This window comes from Trichechus manatus, unplaced genomic scaffold, assembly GCF_000243295.1.
Source record: "Trichechus manatus latirostris isolate Lorelei unplaced genomic scaffold, TriManLat1.0 scaffold00029, whole genome shotgun sequence".
NCBI lineage: Eukaryota > Metazoa > Chordata > Mammalia > Sirenia > Trichechidae > Trichechus > Trichechus manatus.
In genome coordinates, this window is record NW_004443965.1 from 4,941,661 (window position 1) to 4,965,133 (window position 23,473).

Consider the following 23,473-nt stretch of genomic DNA (forward strand, 5'->3'; position numbering starts at 1 on the left):
TAGCACTGCTGCATAAGGTTACCAAGGCTATAAATCTGCACAAAAGCCAACTGCCACATCTTTCTCTCTCGGAGCAGCAAGTGGGTTCAAACTGTGGGCCTTTCACTTTGCAACTGAGCACTTTAATCACTGTACCACCAGGGCTCCTTATTGTCTATAATAGTTGGAGTTTAAGTCAAATGAGAAAATACTGCAGAGGAAGCAGACTTTTGATGTTTCTCAGATCACAGATCGGCTTTGAAGGTTATGTGCAAACAAACATTTGTATCATGGATTCTGCAGATACGCTTCACAAGACAAGAATTCAGAACAGTAGTTTTCAAATAGGCATCATAATCACCTTTATTAATTTCCTAGTGTTGCTATAATATATTACTACAAATTTGGTAGCTTAAAACAACACAAATTTATTATCTTTCAGTTTTGGAGGTCAGAAGTCTAAAATGGCTCTTACTGGGCTAAAATCAAGGTGTCAGCAATTCCTTCCGGAGGCTCTTGCCTTTTCCAGCTTCTATAGGCAGTCAGAATCGACTCAGTGGCAACGGGTTTGGTTTTTTTAATATAGGCTGCCTGCATTCTTTGGATCGTGGCTGCCTTCCATCTTCAAAACCAGTTGAGTCTTTCTCACACTGTATCACTCTGACACTGACTCTCCTGGTTCCCACTTTCACTCATAGGACCCACCCTTCTGGTTACATTGGGCCCACCGGGTAAGTCCAGATAATCTCTCCAACTCAAAGTAAGTTGGTTAGCAATCTTAATTCTCTCTTGCCACAAAACATAATACAGGTGGTCCCCAATTTACAGCAGGGTTCCATTCCAATGACTAGTCCATCATGAGTCAATACCTCATATTTTTTTTGTTTTGCTTTTTCAGTTTTCATTATTGCCTTTTATTATCAGTATCTTTATAAATCCGATTTTTATTTGTCTTTGGGGGTTGTAAACATTACATCTGAGATTGATAACATCAGCAAATTACACACTGTAACATTGTATGTGGTACATATTACTAACAATAAGATGTACCCCCCAAAAAATTTTTTTAAAAAATGGACAGTTGTAAGTGCAGTTCGTTGTAACTCAAACACGTCATAAGTCGAGGACTGCTTGTATATTCTTAGGTGCTAGGGATTAGGACATGGACATCTTTGGGAGGCCATCATTCTGTCTACCACTTTACCTATAGAACCTGTAGGGAAAGGGAGGCAACTCAGATACTCATCATTCTTCACCCCAACCCTGCTATATTTCAGAGGGGAGGGAGCTTGGGGCCATGGCACTCGTGTGATGCAGGACCTCCACAGATCATTCTGATGCAGAGCCATAGCCCAGCGCCCCACACAGCATGTGCCCTTTGTCATGGTGTTGATCACTTACCATTCCTAGAAAGCGGATGGAGCCCTCTGTAGGGATTATGGCATCTGCCTAACAAAGCAGTTCTTATTTGAAGCAGTGCTGCTTAACTCTAGTCAGAACCACTCAAGTTAAGAGAAATTTAAAATTTTCAGATCAATCATATTAGATTAAATCTTACTGTATTGCTATCTTTTTGATGTTTCATATCAGAAAATTTAACTTACGTTTCAAAGTTTTACCAATTTTCATTTATTAGGATCAGAATTATAACATTTCTCAGTGAGACATTGATTTATTAGATAATGGAGGCATAAATGTCAAATGATGTGAATTTTTATACAGCGGTTTTAAAGCGTTTTTAAATATTAAGTGTTTATTATCAAATATAATTATAAGCACAAATAACTGAATTACTTGTGCTATTAAGGGGCAGGAACCTGGTTGCACAGTGGTTAAGAACTTGGCTGCTAACCAAAAGATCGACAGTTTGAATCTACCAGCCACTCCTTGAAGACCTATGGGCTAGTTCTGCCATGCCCTGTAGGGTCGCTATGAGTTGGAATCCACCAAACAGCAACAGGTTTTTTTGTTTTTAATTCAAGGGCAAAGAATTCAAAAATTAATTTTTTAAAAAACATGCAAAGAAATTATTATCAAGGCTAGTACTTTGTTAGTTACAGGGGGTGCAGAATATGCATAAAGTTAAATAATAATATGAAAATCACAAAAGAAATATGGTTAAGATCACTGTAGGCTGGGGTAGAGTCAATCGGGAAGACTGGAATGGACAAATTGGGGCTTGAGCTGATGGGTAGTATTTGATATTTAACCAAGTCATGATTTGTGATAGTAAATCATAAATAATGATTTAAGTAAATCATGGAACTTAATCAAGTGAGTTTTGTGTGCAAGATTGGGAAAAAGTAAGGGGGTCACTAAAATTTAGAATCAAAATATCTACAGTGTGTCTGGAGGGCTGTACTTTCAGGTTTTTTTTAAGGTTGGTGGATCTAGGAATTCCTTTTCTTAAAATGATATGACACTTTTCTCAAAAGACTCAAAACAAGAAGAGATGGAGAATTGTTTCATATCCTATGATTATTTCCTTGGCTAATTCTCTGTTGTTTGATATGCTGTGTGGAAGATAGTTAAACAAAACTCTCTCAAAGCTTGATATCTCTCGCACTTTGTGCTTTACACCAAATGGTTGACTTTATTTTTCCCTCCCTGGGAACCAAGTGTGGAGAGGAACCCTAAATGCCCACTGCTGTCTCCTAGTGGGGTAAAGTCTAAAATTAGAGGAACAATGGGCAGAGATTGTTTGATAAGGACTACGGATAGGAACTAAAAGTTAGATTTTGCCGTAAGTTTGTTTGAGAGCTAACACAAGTAGCAATGAATGGTATAACTGCAATCATGCCACAGGAAATCTTGGAATGAGTCTATAGCTTCTTGCCTGTTTGTGTGGTACTTTCTTCAGTAAATTCTTAGGGAAAACAAGTGAAAGTTACCATAAATAGCTGAGAAGGTAGGTGAGCAATATCCTATATGGAAATGGTGCTGTGTTCTTGAAGAGTTGGATTTATTTCTGGACACCGACCTTTTTAAAAGTGATGCATCATTCTCCATTCAACAAATGTCTGCCACAGCCAATAATATGTTGGCATGTACATTTTTGTCTTGTAGTACAAAATAAATGAAAGCCAAGGACATTACAATTGGGAAGGAAGGAAGGACTATTATTTAAAAGGCTTTTAAATGATGTCACTATATATTCTTTTAACAACATCCTCTAAAAGCCTTTGAAAAAATAGTCCCTTCTTCCCTCAGTTGTTAACAAAGACTGTACTGGGGACTGCTCTTTAAAAGGCTGTTAAATGGTGATACTATATTTTTTAACATCAACATCATTTAGAAACCTTTTAGAGAACAGTCCTCTTCACCCACAACAAGCAGAGGAAAAAAAAAAAAGGCATATGGGGGAAGGGATTACTTTTTTAAAGGCCTTTGGGTGGTACTATCAATAAATATAGCAATATTGTTTCAAAAGCCTTTCTCCAATTGTGATTCAGCTTTTTGATACGTACTTTTAACCTGATGACCCGATGTTATCTGACAGATTGGTGTTTTAACATTGACTGAAAACTCAATTTATTAATAATCCTAGTAATGCCTTTTATTGAACTTTTTACAGTTTAAAAATCAATTTCACATATACACTCTCATTTGATCCTCACAACAACTCAGTGAAATAGACAGGATGTGTATAATGAGCCCCATTTTACAGAAGGGAAAAATGGAAGGTTAGTGCGGTTGTGATTTAACTAAGGTCTCATTACAGATAATATGGCTTAGTTGAAACTGGAATATAACCCAGGTCTCTTGACATCTGGTCTGGTGCCCCAGCAGCTGTATCAGGTTGCCTTCATTATTTTTTTATTAATTAATTTTTTACTGGTATTCTTCATTGGTCTTGTCAGCATGCTCAGACATTAAGAGTTAATTCCTTATAATAAGTATAAAAGTGGGTTTCTGTACTTTCAATACTGAAGACAGATATGTAGATGGAAGAGGTTTTATTAATACTGTAATCTTGAAGTGAAGAAGTATAAAATATTATCTAAGGCATTGTAGTTTTCCTAGGACATTATGGTATTCAAACTTTTCTTAAGCTTTATGATGATGCTTATGAAATTATCACTTGAAATCCACTTTCAGATATATTATAGTTTATTAAATAATTGATGTTTTAAGGACAGTTCTAGTCTCATTTTATTGATTTGTTTTTGAAAGTTACTCTGTTTGCTAAGGAAGAATACTGATTCATATTTAAGATCATATTCAGAAAAGTTTCATCAGTTATCATTGACCATTGGAAAGAAATGATGCCGGTTCCTTCCCCCTCCTGGAGTTCTCTGAAAGTGGGGGGGGGGGGACTCTCCACTAGCTTGTATGATGGACATTTATTTTCATTTATCATAAGGAACATTTTGTGTTTTTTGAAAAAGGAATTGCAGCCTGTTGTTTAAGGAAAGAAATGAAGTTTAAAAATATTAAATTACAGTCTTAGCTCTGCCATTATTTTTTCTCTTATGCTAATAAACATTGCCTTTTAATAATAATTAAAGAAGGGCACTTTCATCAGTAAAACACTTTCACATACAGTATCTCACGGAATCCTCATAAAACAATCGTGTGAATTAGATAGCATTGCCCTTATTTTACAAATTCCAGCTCAAAAAAGTTAAATGATTTCTTGTCATCAAATATCTTGAAGGTCTTCTAACCTAAAATCTAGCGTTTTATTTCTTAACCACTGCCAAAACCCTTACTCTGCCTAGCAAGAAGGGAACAGTAGCCTTTCTTGTTTTGAGGAAAAATACTTCTTTTGTCAAAATGAGTACACATAAGCTAGTGCCAAACCAAGTAGCTAGACTTAACCCCGGGATTTGACCCACAAAAATTCCCAAGTCTTTAAGGAAAACACAACCAGATCATCAGAAGGCTTCTGTTACCACAGACATGACCACCAAAGAATCTGAGGTTCCCATGTAGTAAATCAAGTTCTTTTCCCCATACTCTCCCATTGAAGAATTTAAAATATTTACACACAGATAAGAACAACATATAAATATGCGTAAATATGTGTGTATGCTCTTATGGTTTCAAAGGATCCATTTCCCCATCCTTGCCCTATGTCAGGAATTTCTCAGCAACTTTATTACTTTTGACCAGTATCTATGCTGTATAAGGATCTTTTTTCCCTGTATCAGATTCAGAGAAAGCATTCCTGGAGGGACTTGTTACTTAAAGTAGCCATAATAAAACTACCTTTCTAATGTGTCCATCAACTAAAACATACTTCTTTTCCTTCTGCTAGGGCCTCAGCTAGATGAGATCCATATCTGTTCCCTAAGTTACAATTCATTTAAGTGCAAGGCAGCATGGCCAGTTTTTAGAGATAGTACCATCTAAAATATGTAGAACAGCTAGCTACCAGTTTCCTTCAGATACATTTATAAAGTACTATGAACATAATATGGGAGTCTCCATTTGGATCTTAGAGTCCTGTAGTAAATGTTCTCAGCATGACCTCACTCATAACGGTCTAGAATTTTCCCTTTGATGAAATCGTTATCGGCAAGATTGTTTATGTGAAGCTCCCAACTGTTGCTTCTAGGCCATTCCATTTTCATGCTCTAATCCCTGCCTGTTATGAGGCCTATTCCATCTTACTTTTCCTTCTTCCCTTCCTTGTCTTTCTCGGCTTCAGATCTCTTAATCCCTTACCCACATTCAGGGAAAATCTTGGCATCTCACAGTCTCTCCAGCCCATCATCATCCTGGGAGACCTCAGTGTTCATGTTAACCACGTCTGTAATATGACAGCCTCTTGGTTTGTTCATTCAATAACTTCACCTGCACTGAATTTCATCCACACACTCTTATGGATCTTGGATCATGACATCTCTTTAAATTATTTCACCTCAAATCTTAGCTGACTCCCTTGATTATGCCTATCATACTTCTCAAACCCTTCACTCCAAATTTCCGTTCGTATTTAGCCCAGATTTACAACAACCCTGAAAGATAGGTGGTGGTATCCCCCTTCCACAGATGTAAAGATTAAAGTCCATGGAGCTTGAGTAACTTTGCAGTATCATATGGCTAGGAAACTTTAGAGCCAGAGTTTCAGCTCAAGTCAGCCTGGCTTCAAAGCCCTCCATTTTTTCACCACGCCTCACTGAGCACATATGGGAGGTAAATTTGAAGACAATTACTTTTACAGAAGCCTGTGGTATGGATCGGAGTGTAAAGAATCTAAAGACAAGGAGACCGATTAGAATGACATTGTATAGTGCAAGCAAGCATAAGTAATGAGGGAGCAAAAGATTGTGGGGCGGGGGGACATGACTGTAAACTTAATTATAGTTAAACCTCAGAGTTTTTCTTATATTTCCACACTGTTTGAAGTTGTTTTCAGTAAACATGCAATTTTGCAATTTGGAGGGAAAAAAAAGATTAAAAGAATGTTTTAAGTGTTGATGAGAACCTGAACTAAGCTGGTGATTGTTGTTTAAGCCCATCCAGAAGCTGGTGGTAGATGGACAGAAAAGAAAGAAATGCATACTAGAGACATTGAACTTGTCAACTAATTATTAGTGGAAAATAAAAAGGATGTCAAAAATAATGCCAAGGTTTGGAGCTTGGTTACAGTGGGAGAAGAGAATAATTGTTTCTTTTTTATATTGTGTCATCCATATTGTCAAAGAGAAAGCAGTAGAACTACCAAGATCAAATGATTATCACTTCTATCAAATAACAGCTTGGGCACAACACGTAATTGTTTTGTGCTTATGTAAAATGCTCTAATGAAATACATTGTAACCACTTATTGAAACCTTTCTGCTAAACACTTTGAAAACCAATTATTGAAACCTTTCTGCTAAACACTTTGAAAACCAAATTCATTTTTGTCTTTATTAGTACTCTTAAACCAAAAGTCAGAAAGGAAATATTAAAGAAGAATAGTAGAACATATCTATGAGTAGTATAACACATCTATTTACATAGTTCTGGAGGTATTTTTTCATGAAAATGGTTGAATAAAAGTATAGAGTCATCATTCTGCATTTCAGATTTATAAAAAATATTAAATGTATTGACAGTGAAGCTTATTGCTCCATCTTTGAGAAGGAGGCAGAATAAAGAATAGGATATTATTTCCTACTTGTCTCAAAACCAGTATAAATTGAAAATGTTTTATACTGGAGGTCAGCAAACTGTTTCTGTAAAGGGCCAGATAGTTAATATTCTCTGCTTTGCCAACTATACGGCCTCTGTCACAACCACTCAGTTCTGCAAAAGCAGCCGTAGACAGTATATAAATGAATGCGCATGAATGTGTTCTAATAAAACTTTATTTATGGATACTTGAATTTGAATTTCATGTAGTTTTAATGTGTCACCAAAATAGTTTTTTATTTTTTTCATCCGTTTAAAGATGTAAAACCATGCTTAGCTCACATACTATACAGAAACAGGTGGGCCCGATTGGGCCCACAGGCTGTAGATTACCAGTGCCTGCTTAACACCATTCATAGAGTAAGATACTCTTTAAATGTTGATAATGTGTTCTGATGCTCCCATAAATATATTCTTATAATACATGTTATTACAAAAATAAGATGTGAGAAAGTCTCACCTTTTCATAATACATACTGGTTACTAAAATAAAGTTATGAGAAATAATCACAATTACTTTCCAGAATATCCAATTTTAGATATATAAGGGAAAAGCTATCTTTAGGATTATAAACCATTTATTTAAAACAATATTTGATGGAAAGTTTTATATTTCTTTGATTCTGTGCTTATAGTTAGGAAGTAAAGCAAATTTCCCCATTACTTGTTTACTCCTATATGAGGTACTAGGCTCAGTGCAGTGGATTGAAGGTAAATAGAGACTGTCTACAGTTTACTGAGTAAGACAGACAATACTGGGGCTTTCTGGCATTACAGCTCTTATTAGTTTAGACATGCGTTGGTTAAAAGAAGGGCTAGTTTAAAAATAAAGCTATATCTCTATTTACAGTTATTTTCTTACCTGATCATTTTTATAAATCATGTATCTAAAGAAATACTGCTATAAAATAAGCCAAACAAACCTAAATACAAAGAGAGCATTTTATATACTGCAGATTTCTATATTTCTGAAGTTTAAAAACAGAATAAGTTGATAATACTTAAAAATGATTGAGTGACTAAATGTGGATTAAAGCATAAAAGGCAGGAAAACATTGTTTTCATAAAGCTATACATGGAAGTGTCAACTTTAAAATAGTAATACAGCTGCTGAACATGGTTTATTCTTAGGCACTTACTTGATATTCCATGTTTTATTTTTCAGTTCTCATTTTAAATTTTATAATTCAATCATTTTGAACAGCTATGTTCAAAAGAAGTTTTACAACTTTAATCTTAATAATCTCAAAAAAAAAGCAGACATGCTATGTCATGAAATAACTATTAGTGACTAGTTTGTCTCCTATAAATCTAACTTGAGTTGATAATATGGTCCATTACCAGCTAACTGCACAGAGTATTTTTCATTTTACACTCTTCAGTTACTTTTTAGTGAAGTGTTAAAAAATATGAAGCTTTTCTCCTCTCTAAAATTGCACGCTGTCTGTCTGTTATTAGGGAGATAACAGCTCTTATAAATGTTTCAGTAAGCGCTAAGTAGACAGTTATGTGCACTCTCATTCCACGCTTATTTGCTTACTGTAATAAACTGATAAAATATGTGTGGTTTGTCTCTGTGTATATACAGGCATCATGAGTCACATAGATTTCCTTTAGAAATAATGTTGTGTCTGCAGAATTGATTGGTTATTTTCATAAACCATCTAAAGGTACACAAACGACTTTTATTGTTTAAACATATGCTGTGTAAAGATTTGTAGAGGATTATCTCATTGTTACTTGATGCTTTTTGTTCTGTTAACTCTTGGGGGAGGCTTTTTTATTTTAGAGTTATTGGAGTTACCAAATGAATTACATCCTCAAGAATCATAGTGGAGGTGACCCATATCATTTGCTTATAATGCAGTTAGGTTTTTAATTCTTTGAACATTAGTAGTTAAACAATTAAATCAAAACTAATGGTTTTAAACACTCTCTTTCATGCTATCCTGTTTATACAAGCTTTAAATTTAATGGGACTAATGTTTATACCTAAAACCAGATATTTTGAGAATTAGTGCTTATAGTATAAAAGTCCTTCTACTTACTCATTTGTTCTTTGTGTATAAGTGCCTTTAAGATATATGGTATTTTTTTTGTTTACAATTATGTGTAATAGAAAATTTCAAGTTAAGTCATATCCTAAAGCCAACACATATTAATACCAGCAATCTCCACTTACTCCAAAGTGTGCTCCTGGGGGGTTGTAGTATTTTTAGGAACAGTGTTCTGATTGAGGGCTCAGCGTCAAATAAATTATAGTTAGGACCAACGCCACAGGTATATTGTCTACAAACATTTAAAATAGTAAATTCAGCTCTGAGTTCTGAAAAATGGGTAAAATTATATTTTACACATTGAGCATAAATGTTGAGAGTAGATAGGGAGACAGACCATAAACATAACAAATAAGTAAATTATATATATTGTGTTACAGAAGGTATTAAATGCTATGAAAATAGAAAAAAGGAAGTTAGAAGTGGGAGATGCAAATGAATTAAGCCTCATTTAGAAGATAACATTTGAACAATGAGGTATAGGAGGTGAGCCATATGGATATCTGGAGAAAATGCATTCTAGGCAGAGGAATAACCAATGCCAAGGGCATTACTGGTGTACTTAAGAAACAGCAAGGAAGTCTGAGTGATGAGTGGAGTGAGCAATGGGTTCAAGAATAACAGGAAATGAGGTCAGGGAAATGTAGCAAGGGGCCAGGCCATGTGGGGCCTTATAAGCCTTTTTAAGACTTGTTGGCTTTTACTCTCAGTGAAATTAGGAGCCATTAGAGGGTTTTGAAGGCACTGTGGTGGTGCAGTGGTTAAAGCAATTGGCTGCTAACTGAAGGTCAGCAGTTTAAAACCAACAGCGGCTCTGCTGGGGAAAGATGTGGCAGTCTGCTTCCATAGAGATTTACAACCTTGGGAACCCTATGGGCTTGCTATGAGTTGAAATCAACTCAACAGCAGTGAGTTTTTTGTTTGTTTGTTTTAGAGAGTTTTGAGCAAGGGGGTGACATGATGTTACTGTATTATAACTGGGTCATTCTGGCTGCTGTGTTCAGAATAGAGAAAACATAGCAGTTTAGTCTATGTTCAGCAGGGTGCAGAGGTAGAAGCAAGGAGACCAAAGAGGCTGTTGGAATAGTCCAGGTGAGAAATGATGGTGCCTGAGGCTAGGATGGTAAAAGTGAACGTGGTGCAAAGTGGCCAGATTTTATTCAGTTTATTCAAATTATTATGGATTCCTCTCCCTCTGTGTATTCTCTTAGCCCCCTAAGCCTACCTTGGTCATGGCATTTATCACACTAATTGGTTTACTTAATTCTCCGCCGCTAAACAATCATCTCCTTGCAGGCCTGGGATACTTTGTCTCCTATCATAGTCCTTAGTATAGTGGTTGGCACAACTTCATGTCAGTTGGATGAAAAAATAAATTTATGATCAGTAGTTACTTTGTGTTTGAAGGATTGGTGCTCTTATTGCCCAAGGAGCCCTGGAATACCTAATTCTTACATTGAGCTACTTTCTCCCTAAGATGCCCATGGGAAACATAGGGTCAGAGGATAAAGAAAGGCAAAGTGATACTTTATTATTATTGGGAGCTTTGCTCTCTAGCCCCTCTAAAAAACCCCGGTGAATTAGGATGGCCCACATGAATTCCCCCATTTTCCTATAGAAGGTTAGACTAAGTAGCCTTGAACGAAAGCAAACTGTTAGGTTGAACCATATGAAATTGCTGGCTTGACTGTTTTTGACCTACAAATTTGGCAGACACAGATGGTCCAGGCTAATATTTCCACCCTAAAGGCCCAACCCAAGTCTCTGATCTACCGTTCCATATCTACCAGGGCCTTAGGAATAGGAGCAGGAGAGTACATTCTCCCATTACAAGCTTATGTCCCCCCTACAGATACTGCCCTGAAATCTGACTAATCTCAGTCAGTAGTAGGATGGGGGAGGCAGACAATAGAAACCCAGTTTGAACTAATGTAAGTAAAAAAGGGAAATTACAAAAAGGAATGCTAAATTATTTCACAGAAGACTGAGCATCAGGAAAGGTAGAAATATATCTGGACCTCACGATCCATCCAAACCAAAGACACTGACTTGACTATCTATGTTTTCATCTCTGCTTTTCTTTGAAATTTGCTTTATTCTTTTTTCTCACTGAACAGTGTAGCAAGTAATGTGGCCACAGAGAGTAATTGAGTTTTAAATTTTGAATTTTAACCACTTAAGAGAGGCTGGCTTGACTTCCCAGGACCCAAGTCCAAAAATCCTACGGAAGGGACTGATTGGGCCAGGGGTACATTCCTCAGCCAGCTAACTGTGGCCAGGTCACAAGGTGATGTGAGAACATACTAGCTCCCTCAAGAACTGAATGTGGGAATGTTCCTGGAAAGATGGTGGGGTGTGTTGGGCAGATAATCCCACATATAACCACCTCAGGGGAAAGCACTGGAGGGAAAGCACCCTCAAAAGATCAGCACTTAGTCTTGAACCAAATAAAAGCACTGCAAAACACTAAATTCATCATATTCTTCATTGTCATAGGACTTAATTGATATTTTGTTGTCAGCTATCAGAACACTTCATGACACTTAAGAAATCCATAGAAACAATCAGGTCATAACATGGACTTTTGTAAAGGAAAATCCAAAGAAAAAAGTAGTCTCTACTATATAAAGCAATATTCTTAAAAGCAAAGCCGGTAGCCCATAAGGTACCATTGTGCAGATTCCAAAAAGGCATCCTTGAATATCAGCTAGATTTCCAGCCCCTGTTCACCCCTTCAGTTGTTTGCCACTGCCCAACATTATGTTGTGATTCTACTAAGTGTTAATTTAGCTGTTTGAAACAAATGGAGCTGGGAATTGTTGAATGACCAAAAAATGGGTATCAAGAACTGTGAAGGGTCTGAGATGTTACCCTACTTGCAAGCTAACAAGTTAGCCTGCCACAGTTTCATGAATACAGGCAGAAGACAAGGGACTCCTGGGTCAGAGACAAAGGATAGTTTATTACTCAATGCAGTAACAGTAGCCAGAGTAACATCATTTGCAGCCAATTCTCCAAGCCCCAACTCCCCCAGGGCAAAACTAGGAAGGCCAGATGATGCCTTCATACCCAGTGTGTTGCTTTACAAGAGAGGAACCTCAATGAAGAAAATCCCGACCTTTTATAGGGGGCTGTTAGCAAACCTGTCAAACCTTTACCTAGAGGGAGGTATTATTATTCTGAACAGCAAACAAATTTGTCTCCTGCTCCAGAGGGAAGCAGTTACCTCTATCTTACAAAGGCTGTTTGCTATACAAACATCATTGAAAAGATGATTAGGAGCAAAGGTTGTTAATGCCTTTGTTCAGAAGACTACGGAAAGCAAGAGACCTGTGGAGACTTGTTCCCCAACAACAGAGAAGGGTAGTGGGAGGGAAGGTTTTTAACCATTGAAACAAAGGAAGAAACTACCTTAAAGTGGAGGTCATGGCCTCCAGTTTAAGGTGAAAGAAATTCAAGGGGAAAAAAGTTCAAGAAGCATGAAAGTACAGGTGCTCATTATTAATAGATGATATGATTTTATAGTTTGAAAATCAACTGACAAACTAGCAGAACTAATAATGTTAGCAAGATGGCCAAATAAAAAGTACCCGGGGTGGGGGGGAGGTGACTAACAAAGTTTATAAACATTTAAAAAATTAAGTATATTTAAATAACAGATTATTCTCTTCTTATTTGGCTTATATTGTCAAAATATTTTAATATATGCCTGTACAGTACAGAAAATTTTTAATACTGTTTTGAAGGCATTTGCTTACATTTTTATAAAATTTCTGAGTAATTATATATTTGTGATATCCTAGTAATGTTTGTTCTTATGGTTTGTATGATACTTTAGGGAAATCGGGAATTAAATGCCATAAATTTTTTGCTTATTTTCTAAGAGAATTAATAAGTATTTTCACTAATTTGTCTTTTTTTTTCTGTTTCCCATGTGCAATAGGTCAGTACTCCTGTCTTTGTACCAATGAAAACTCATGTGATGCTTCATCGAATGAGTGGAAAAGGACTAGCTGCCCATTATTACTTTCCAAGGCAGCCTTGCATTTTTGGTGATAAGATGATCTCAGTACAAATAACACTGAATAATACTGCTGATCGAAAGATAGAAAATATTCACATAGGGGAGAAGAAACTTCCTACAGGCATGCAAATGCATGTTTTTAATCCAATAGGTAAATATTAATTCTCATTTAAAACTTTAATTATATTTGATAACTAAATGTGTTCATCTTAAAAATAAAGTAGAATGCATATTATTTTATTATTTATTAGCATACTGAGTTTATATTTGTTTTCACTTTTCAGCCAAATTTTTCATACACGATAAAAATACATTTCTTTGACATTAGTGAATCAAGTCCCAGCAGTGGTAATACCAGTAGTGATAAAAGGATAGGCCTGAAGAATCAAAATTGTCATTTCATTTTTACCTCTCTCTATCACCTTCTCCCAATTTTCCTTTGATCAGCTTCATTTTCTGCATTTATTTGAGTTTATTACATATTAAAAGCAAGAAAATCAGTCTATCTTTTAGAATACAGTACCTCCCATATCTCCCTACCCTGTGGCCATTCACATACCATAAACTGAAAAGTGGAGACAGAAAAGTCAGAGGATGTATCCAGTTTTTTTCTTCTTTTTCATGTATAGTATACAAAATAGACCACAGTATATTTTCATGTACACCTCATGTTTTAAAATATGTTTTATTTGTTGCCACCATTGAAAAATCAGAATACTTTTACATTAAAAAGAAAATTCATAAGTCTCACTTTTTTTTGGGAAAAAAGCATAAGATATGGCAAATATGGAAACTCTGGTGGCATAGTGGTTAAGTGCTACAGCTGCTAACCGAAAGCTCTGCAGTTCGAATCTACCAGGCTCCTTGGAAACTCTGTGGGGCAGTTCTACTCTGTCCTATAGGGTTGCTATGAGTCGGAATCAACTTGATGGCAGTGAGTTTTTTTTTTAGTACGGCAATACCAGTCTTTTATTCCCACCTCCAGCAACCAACTAGTGCTGAGCAGCAGCTGTCCGTTGGGTGCGTGTTCTTTCCAGGTTACCTCAGTGCCCAGTACCTCGTATTGTCTCCCCACTAACTTTCAGTTACTGTTCATCATCCCCCTTCCATTTTTTTTTTTTTAGCACTCAGTTTGCTTTTCTCATTTACATTATCTTTCTGGTCCCTGAAGGCTGCTGTGTTTGTAACCCCCCTTCTAAACAGTTTTCTCTGAAACTATTTTGCCAAAAATACAACTTTTAATTATTTTGCCAGAAAAGTTTTCTCTAAAATTATTTTGCCAAATATTAAATGTAACAGTTGTGTATCTTACTTGGAGTTGAAATATAGTAATATTTAGAATGTCTGTCTCTATTCTTTCTGTCTTTTGAAAGTCAAGGCAGTTCTAAGGTTTAGTTGGGAGAAGCTGCAGGTAAACCGCAATTAAAAGTGATGTAAGGTTTGTGTTACTGTGTCCTCAAAGTATTACAATCAGAAAGGTCCAGATAGCTCCTGTTAGTAATACTTCAGGGGAGCAACGCCTGTTGACCAAACTGTGCCTTCTTTACTCATTATTTCTCATGACTAGACTATTGTCTTCATCTTCATCTGGTCTCTTTGACTGGGGGATTCTCTCATGTAGTTTTCATGAGGCATTCAGTAAAGAAAGTTATTCTTTGCAATGTATTTTTACATAAAGGAATAAAACAGTTTCTAATGGATAAAATATAGTAGACTTTTGTAAAACACCAAAGTAAAGAAAAACAGAGTTAAAGTAAGATGATTTCAGAATTCACTTCATACCATCTTTATAATTTGGTAATTAAGACACCATTTAAACCAGAAGAACTACATGGTGCCCAGCTACCACTACTGACCATTCTAGTCAGGGCCACAATAGTTGGACCCTAATAGAATGGAAGAAAAATGTGAAACAGAACCTCAAATTTCTTTTAAAAAAAAAAAAAAAAAAGACTGATTGGACTGGTTGATACTAGAGGACTCTTCAAAACTGTTGCCCTGAGGTACCCTTCATACCTGGAACTGAAACTAACCTCTGAGGTCTCCTTGTAGCCAAATAGCAGATCGGCCTACAAAATAATGATTATCACCCATAAGTACTGTGCTCCTTTAAAAAATCACCTACATGAGACCAAATTGGTCAACAAGTACTCTAAAACAAAGCTGAGAATGTAAAGGGGCAGAAAAATTAGATCAATTGGGGGAGGATACCATTTTAAAAAATAAGAGTGTCCTGATTTCTGTTTCATTATTTTGTGAAGTTACTATATTTCTAAGGAATTACATAATATCCTAATTTGTATAATTTTTATTGCTTGTAATCCAGCTTTTTTGCATACTTAAAAAATTAGTTTAAGAAGTGTCAAGTGGCTGATATATGAATTGTCTGAATATTGAAAATGTTATCCAAAGGTTAAAACACTAGAACAGTATTAACACATTCACGAGTTTGCATAATGAGCTGATGAGTTGACCTTTTGTTGGCCTATATAGAATAGCAGAAATAAATACAATAAATTTTAGAGTATGACCTTAACACAAAATATGAATGTATACCATTGCCTCAGTAATGGTAATAGACTTTACTTTTCCATTCTTAGGCAAATTTTAACACTGTAATGTTTCATTCAATATTGAATGCCTTCAGGATACAAAATTCTTTCCCATGTAGTACATATTATATGTTACATCACCTAGTACCTTTTACCAATGATTACAGTAAGGTTACAGAGTATGATATATCTTAATTAGTCCCCCAAAATTGTCTTAAGAATGCGACAAGGAACAAGTACAATATTTTCATGTATTTGTGAAATGAGGGAGGTAAGCTATTTGCTTTATTTAATAAGGTACATACACATGTGTTAAGGAGTCCAACATCTTTATTTGTCACCAATCTGTTTTCTTCTTGTCTATAAAATGCTGTGGCTTTTGTCTGAACTTTGCCCTGCCTTTAACATGAAACTAGATTCCTCTCAAGAGTATTAGGAATAACCTGCCATTTTTCCCAAAGAGACCAAGTACATAATAGATAATAGAAAAAGCACGAAGAATAGCATTAAACTCTTTACAAGATATTCAATGACAGTTACATTAACAGTTGACAAATTTGAGCTCAGTTAAGATTTCACTAGTTATTGTACAACTGTCACATCAAAGTATATGGCATCCTGCATGATTTCATTTTTCATTACTAATAAAAACCCATTGCCCTTGAGTGGATTCCGACTCGTAGCGATTAGAACCAGTGTTTATTAGCCATTTCTACACAACCATTTCAGGAATATAGCAGAGAATTTAGAAGCTGTATCCAAATATATATACTTAAACTTTGGTAAACTGTCCCAATTTAGTAGGCTCCAAGTGTAATAAAAATCCATTATATCAGTAATTTTATGCTGATCACTTTGTTCTTGAAGCTCCCATATAATAAAACATGCCATTGATCGTGGATTTTCTCCAGAATTAGCGTGGCACTAAGCTAACAGTTAATTATCTTAAGACTGAAGACAGTTCCAAACTGTGTCAGAGTGCTATCAACAAGATATCTTGAGAGCTGTCACTTTGTCAACTGATGAACAAGGAGACATGATGTAGAGACATCAAAATCATGAATGCCATCATGTTTTGGAGATGACAGCATTTGCTACTAATGTGGTGTCAGCCTACAAGCAAGACCAAAGCCCAATATATCTGTGACACAGAAGAAGGCATTAAGGATTCACTAAAGAATAGCCTTGAGCAAAGTGACTGACAGAATTGTGAACTGACAGCAGCATGTAGTTTTAAGAGAAATGCAAGAAAAATATTGTAGTTATCTAGTAAAGCCTGCTCAAGAAAGATTTAGGCAGAAGTCTTCTGGTATTTGAGTAGCATCCTGGTAAATGTTATGTTTATAAACAATGAAGTTCAAACTAGAATCAGCAAACTAACATACCATTGAGCAACCCAATAATATTTTAAAATCAGCATAAAACAAGTGTCCATTTATGATGCCTAATCTTCATTGAGCCTATGAAACATGAACATACTTGCTAATACTAAGCTTATTGAGTTATTCTTTTGTGCCATCATCTCTGTCATGGTTAGCATTAAATGACAAATCATACTTACCAAAAAGCCCTAGGATGGTGACAGTCTGTCATATTAGAAGTGTGCTTACTAAAATATAACTACATCTGACAAGATGTATATAGCATAGATAAAGCTAAACAGAAAGGTACTGTATAGTATGACTGCAGTTAAACTGAAGACTTTGTGTGAAGTAGAAGTCAAAAGTGGATGGTTTCTATTTAAATGTATATAACATACCATACTAGTTGCCATCGAGTTGATTCCAACTCATGGAGATCCTATGTGCGTCAAAGTAGAACTGTGCTCCATAGGGTTTTTCAGTAGCTGATTTTTTGGGAAATAGATCACCAGACCTTCTGAGGCACCTCTGGGTGGGCTTGAACTTCTAACGTTTTGGTTAGGTGAGTGCATTAACCGTTTCTATCACTGAGGAATTCCATATACATATATACATGTATACATATGTGTGTGTATGTGTGTATATATGTAAATATATTTAAGACCCTCAGATTAGTCTAATGTATAGCCAGAAATTGGAACCATAAACAGAATGAAATTATTTTTGCAGTTTGTTTTAACTTAAGTTTTATCATTGTTGGCTGAAAAATGCCAGTCTTTGTAAATTGATATAATTATTTCCCATACTTGGTTAGTTGATAGATGAAGCTTCAGAAATTCCAAATCATTTTATTATTTTTTTTAAGACAATCTAATCTGCAACTAAATTTTCTTTTAGTAATTCTTTGAATTATGCAATTAGACTTACCATTTTCATTTCCATAATGCTAGTTCTTTTGGTTAATTTCTGAGCACAGCAATTTAATTTCTTCTCCCATCTTTGCTTTAATTTGCATTTTAAAATTCTGGAGTTTTTTCCCAGTGAAAATTTGGAAGCTTCAAGAGCAAAGTGATCAGTTTAAAATTATTGATATAATGGATTTTTATAATATTTGGAGCCTACTAAATTAGGATAGTTTACCAAATTAGGTATATGAATTTGGATACAGCTTCTGGATTCTCTGCTGTATATTTGAGATGGTTATGTAGAAATTGTCTAAAATTTACTTTTTATATCTAGAGTAAATATTCCATAGTTTTAACTTTGTAATCTCTTACAAGCTTCCAGAGTTCATTATAGTTGTTCCAAACAGGCAGTTTATTTCCTTTTCGCCTTCAGTGCCTATAAATACAATATTTTAAAACATGAAATTTCCCAGGAAGAGAGGTGCTTCTGAAGCAAATAGATATAATATGTTCATTGGCTTATGTGCAGAATTAAGTTGTGAAAAAGAAAGCCTTGACACTTAGATTTCCCAGGAAAGGGATCACTCATAACACTGGGGGTGGTAGCAGGAGGTTGGAGGGGGAGATCAGGTAAAGAGATTAACCTAGCTCCAGAAGCAGTATTGGATAATTTTACCTTCTGGGGGGAGAGGGATTAGGTGGGCTTCTTCAACTAGCTCCTCAAAACCTTCTCCTAACTCATACAGTTAGCATTATTTTTAAATCCAAGGCTGGGAGAGAATCCAAAAAGCAATATTTTTTATCACATGCCAAAAACTGAGGATAGAGAGAAGGAATAGTATGCCTAGGCCCCTCTGATTGTCTCTTGGGGGTTACCCATCAGCTCACCTCAGTGTGGTGCTGGGTAGAGGGGATACCTGGGTTCTAACCTCTAAATAGGGGAGATCTCAGCCTCTACACAGAGGTCCTTTTATTTTTTATGCTGATTAGCCATTTTAAACCAACAAGGAATAAAACAAAATCCTGATCTAACCAAAAAAAAAGAAAGAAAGCTTTAAAACAGAGTAGTGATGTCACTTTATAATTCGCTTTAATATTCCTAGTTGAAAATGTTGCTTATAAGCCATCATTAAATTTGACTGTTTTAACCAAACTACAAACATTGCATAGATTTTCAGTGTTTAGTTTGCCTCTTTTTTATATCGTTTGTGTTTTCATGTCTAAATTATCTTATTTCCTAGAATCTCTTGAGCCTGAGGGATCTATTACTGTTTCAGTGGGTATAGACTTTTGTGATTCTACTCAGACTGCTAGTTTCCAGTTGTGGTAAGTTCAGTTGGTCTTCTATATTTTATATTACCTGTAGTAGATAGCAGAGCAAAATCTAGGCTTTCGTCAACTTTTTTTTTTTTTAGAGACAAAACATTTAAACAAATGTGTTTTTCTTTGACAATTTTTATACTGCTATGGAATAGTTATACAAATTATGTACAGTATGTGTATTTTTAGTATTTGTTACACAACTAGCCATTATAGTCTGCCATATGATTGAAATTCATAGTTTGTTCATTAAAGGAAGAAGTTCTTGCCAACTAATTTTTAACTTATCTTACCTCTACAATTTTAGAAAATTAAAAAGAAAATTCAGGAAAAGTTAAAAACTTTAATATTATTGAATAGCCCAGAGAAGGTGTCTTTTGAAACATCTTATCTGTTATCTTGAGCTTCTTAAATGGAGTATTATTGATTGTGTCAGTACCTAAAACCCATACATTTGTTTCTCTTTTTACTTTAATTTAGAAAATGCTTTAGTAGGAATCAAAAGAAAGCAGTCAGTTGACAGAGGTTTCATAGCTGATTACTATTCAAAAGAGCTTCTTTTTTTAAGATTGGGTTTTGTCATTGTTATTGTTTTTCTAGAACATGAGGTTTCTATATGAAAGCCATATTCATGCACAACCCTTTGCTATATTTTTCTTGTATTTCGTATACTTGCATAATGCTTTATATACTTCTGATGAAATCCAGAGGCTGTTAGCAAATTAGTACAAAGGTATATTCATGCGCCTCTGAGAATTATTTTTTAACTCCTTTTTTTTTAAATATTTTTCTGATCTAGGATATGACTGGATATTCTGACTTAAAGTTGCTTTGTTTTTATTCTAAAAAGAATTAAGATATTTTATTTATCTAAAGTATAGCCAGCTTAGAACATAATCTGTTATGATTAAAAATCTCCAAGTTTAGGAAATAGGTACTTTTTAATAAATTTATAGGTTAAATATAGTGAACCTTGCTTTTTCATATACCTGATCACTTTACCAGCAATTCAGGCCCAATATTAAACCATTTTTTGCTGAGAACCTGCAATGATGAATATAAGCAATGTAGCATAACACATTGATTTTATGCAGATCATCACCTTTATGTTTTGGGAGGTCTGCTGTATTAGTGATATATAAAAACTGATTACTTTTCCCAACAGTGCCTAGTAATTGTTTATTATTTTTCTATTAGACAAACAACACAGATCAATATTACTGAACACCAGACTATGAGTAACATCACTCTAAATAGATTTGCCTCCAACACCAGAGGTATATTCATTTTAATGATTTGGACAATGTGAGCTCAATGACAAAGCTCATGCACCAAGTTAGACCAAAATTAAGAAGAAAAAAAAATCCTTTTTCTTACCAATTTATATAAAGAACCTGTTATATTTCTATGTCATGAGATGTTTTTTGACTCTGCATTACAAAGGCTTCCTCTGTAATCCATTGGACAGGATTTGCATTTTCGTCTTTCATAATTAACTAAGTCCCTTTGGGGATAAATATGTAGGCAGTGTTTGATTTTATCTTCTGCTGGGGAGTGCATGTGAACAATTTTTTTCTCAATTTCTCTTAAATTAATTATAAAAAAATAATAAATTTATTTTACATAGATAATAGCCATAGCTGTTATAAGCATTTACATCAATGTTTTTCTTATGTATATCTTCTTTATTTTCTCAGATTTCTATTGTGCAGGTATAAATTAGTTATTTATTTTAGATTTTATTAGATATTTTATTAAGCACGAAAGCATGCTAGATCAAAAAAAATTTTTTTTATGTATTCCAAAAAGAACACTTTGTCTTGCATCAAATGTAATTGATCCTGAAGCAGTGTAATCACAATTACTCACTTTCTTAATTGGCCTGCCCAAAATCAGAAAATGGAAACCGATCGACAGTTTAAATCAATAGCTTCATAGTAGTGCTAGTTGGGGTAGGGAGATAGTGGTAATGGGTAGATCAATTGGTCTCAGATGCCAATCACTGACTATGCGTTTTGCATAGTAAATAGCACTTTTTGCTTAGTGATGTGCTGTATTAGTCTTGGTAGTTCAATAAAAAAGAAAAAAAATGCAAGAATGGCTGATATGGAATTTTTTTCCTCAAAATACATTATACAAATCAATACATAAAATTATGGATAGTAAGAGCATATTTGATAAGAAGCCTTCAGAAATGCTGAGAAAATGGACTATAAGACTTTCAGGTATATTTCCATTTATTAAAAAATAACTAGAGTAAAATGATCTTCCTTTAGCCTTTAGATTAATTCTGTGTCATTACAGTTATTTGATATATATATATAGATATAGTTATATCATTATAGAATACTTACTGATAAGCACTAATGTTTCTTTTTTGCTTTGCTATAAATTGCCATCAAATTAAGTTCTTGCTTAAATTTATTGAGATTAAAAATGTGTGTATTATATATAATTATATATTTCTAAATGTAGATGCAGCACGTAAACAGGTCCTCATTGTTATGATCAGCAGGTATTAATGTATTAACCAGTATAAAAATAATACTCTAACTTGGCTCAAGTTAAAGAACTGGGCACTTGTATCTACCTCTCTTTTTGCCCAAAAATCCATTAAAAGGACAGAAAACGCATTCTTTAAAAAAGAGCAAATCTAATACAGTGCTTAAAAATAAAAAAAAGAATGCCATTAGCTGACCAGAAATTGTGAAGAATTATTGACAGTTAGAAAGAAAATGGAATTAGATAAACAATAACAGAGAAAATAAAAACCATGGGCAAAACATTCGTGGGAGAAAACTACTATAATGCTAAGAACAAATCTGGCATAATATCAAGCACGTAGTGAACAAAGAAAAGTTAAGGATCTTAAGAACGGTCATTTGGGTAATTAAAGAACTACTTCTGAGTTACGTTTACCAGGCAACACACACATTTAATCTGAGGTCTAAGAATTGTACTGTAAAGAAAGCAAACTACTTGTCTGGACAGGACTTTCATTGTGGATGTAGGGGCCTAAGAAAGCAGTAGGGTTTGAGGTTGCAGGAGGAAGGCGGGGATGGGCAGAGATTAAATGAGATGTAGTTCTATTCAAGAGGGAATATTTTGAAGTCCTCTACCACTAGAGTAAAGTCAACCTTATATCTGTCAGTGGGGAGGAAAGGACACTGGCTACCTGCCCACCAACTTCATGTCCATGTAACCAGTGATTGTTTCACCTACTTAACAAAAAAACTCCAGTCAACCTACCCAGGAAGAGGAAACCCATAGTAATCTAGTTACTAACATTTTCCAGGCATTTTCAGTGTCCTAGGCACTGTTTTAAACACACGTGTGTGTCTATTTAATTCTTACAACAATCTTATGAACTAAGTATATTATTATTATCCACACTTACCAAGTGAGAAAACTGAGGCACAGGAAGATTTAAAAACTGGTCCAAAGTCTCGTAGTTAATAGTAGCAGAACTTGCTATGTGCGTTAATTCAAGCCTAGTTTCTCATTAGAAATATAAATGGACAGCGTAGGATGACCAGACTTTTGAGAGAAAGCAACACCTTAAAAGAGAAGGCTCAAGATGAGTACAAAGACCCAGTGACCATGAAGGGAACAGATAATTTGAAAAAGAGAAAAGCTATCTTTAAAGATTGTAACTAATATCATTTGAGTCAAGAGAATACTATATCCATAAAGCAACAATGGATTGCTTGCTATGAAAAAGGAACAATTAGAAAATTTTAAAAGTATTCTTGGAAATTTAAAAATATAATTGCAAAAGAAATTCAGTCAATGCATAATAAATGGACACAGCTGAATGCTGATTTAGTGTTCTGGAAGAGAGAGTCAAGGAAATCAACTGGAATAGACAGTGAAAAGGCAAAGAGATGGAAGATACAAAAGAAAGATTAAAAGAATCAATTCATTTATAGGTGATCTGGAAGAAAAGAAAAGAGACAATGGAGGGAAGAAATAAAGAAAAATTATAAAATAAAAGTTTCTCAAGCAGAAGAAATGCACACGCTTCCAGATTAAGAGGGCCCATCAGAGCCCCAGCAGGATTAATGTGATAGACTATCAAAAAGACCACATCTTGGTGAAATTTTTTATAAGGAGTAAACCACCTAATATCTTCCAAGGAAGAGAAATAAAC

General features: G+C 34.9%; 1 protein-coding gene across 6 annotated transcripts in view; it reads left to right on the top strand.

The window, feature by feature from the left end:
- The window catches only part of AP3B1 (adaptor related protein complex 3 subunit beta 1), a 279,061-nt gene that overhangs the window by 228,630 nt on the left and 26,958 nt on the right, over positions 1-23,473 (top strand). For all 6 annotated transcript variants that reach the window (XM_004374474.2, XM_023729481.1, XM_023729484.1 and 3 more), the window contains 2 exons: positions 13,105-13,336; positions 19,245-19,329. In XM_004374474.2, coding sequence (XP_004374531.1) covers positions 13,105-13,336; positions 19,245-19,329 — 317 coding nt within the window. The remainder of the gene's footprint in view (positions 1-13,104; positions 13,337-19,244; positions 19,330-23,473) is intronic.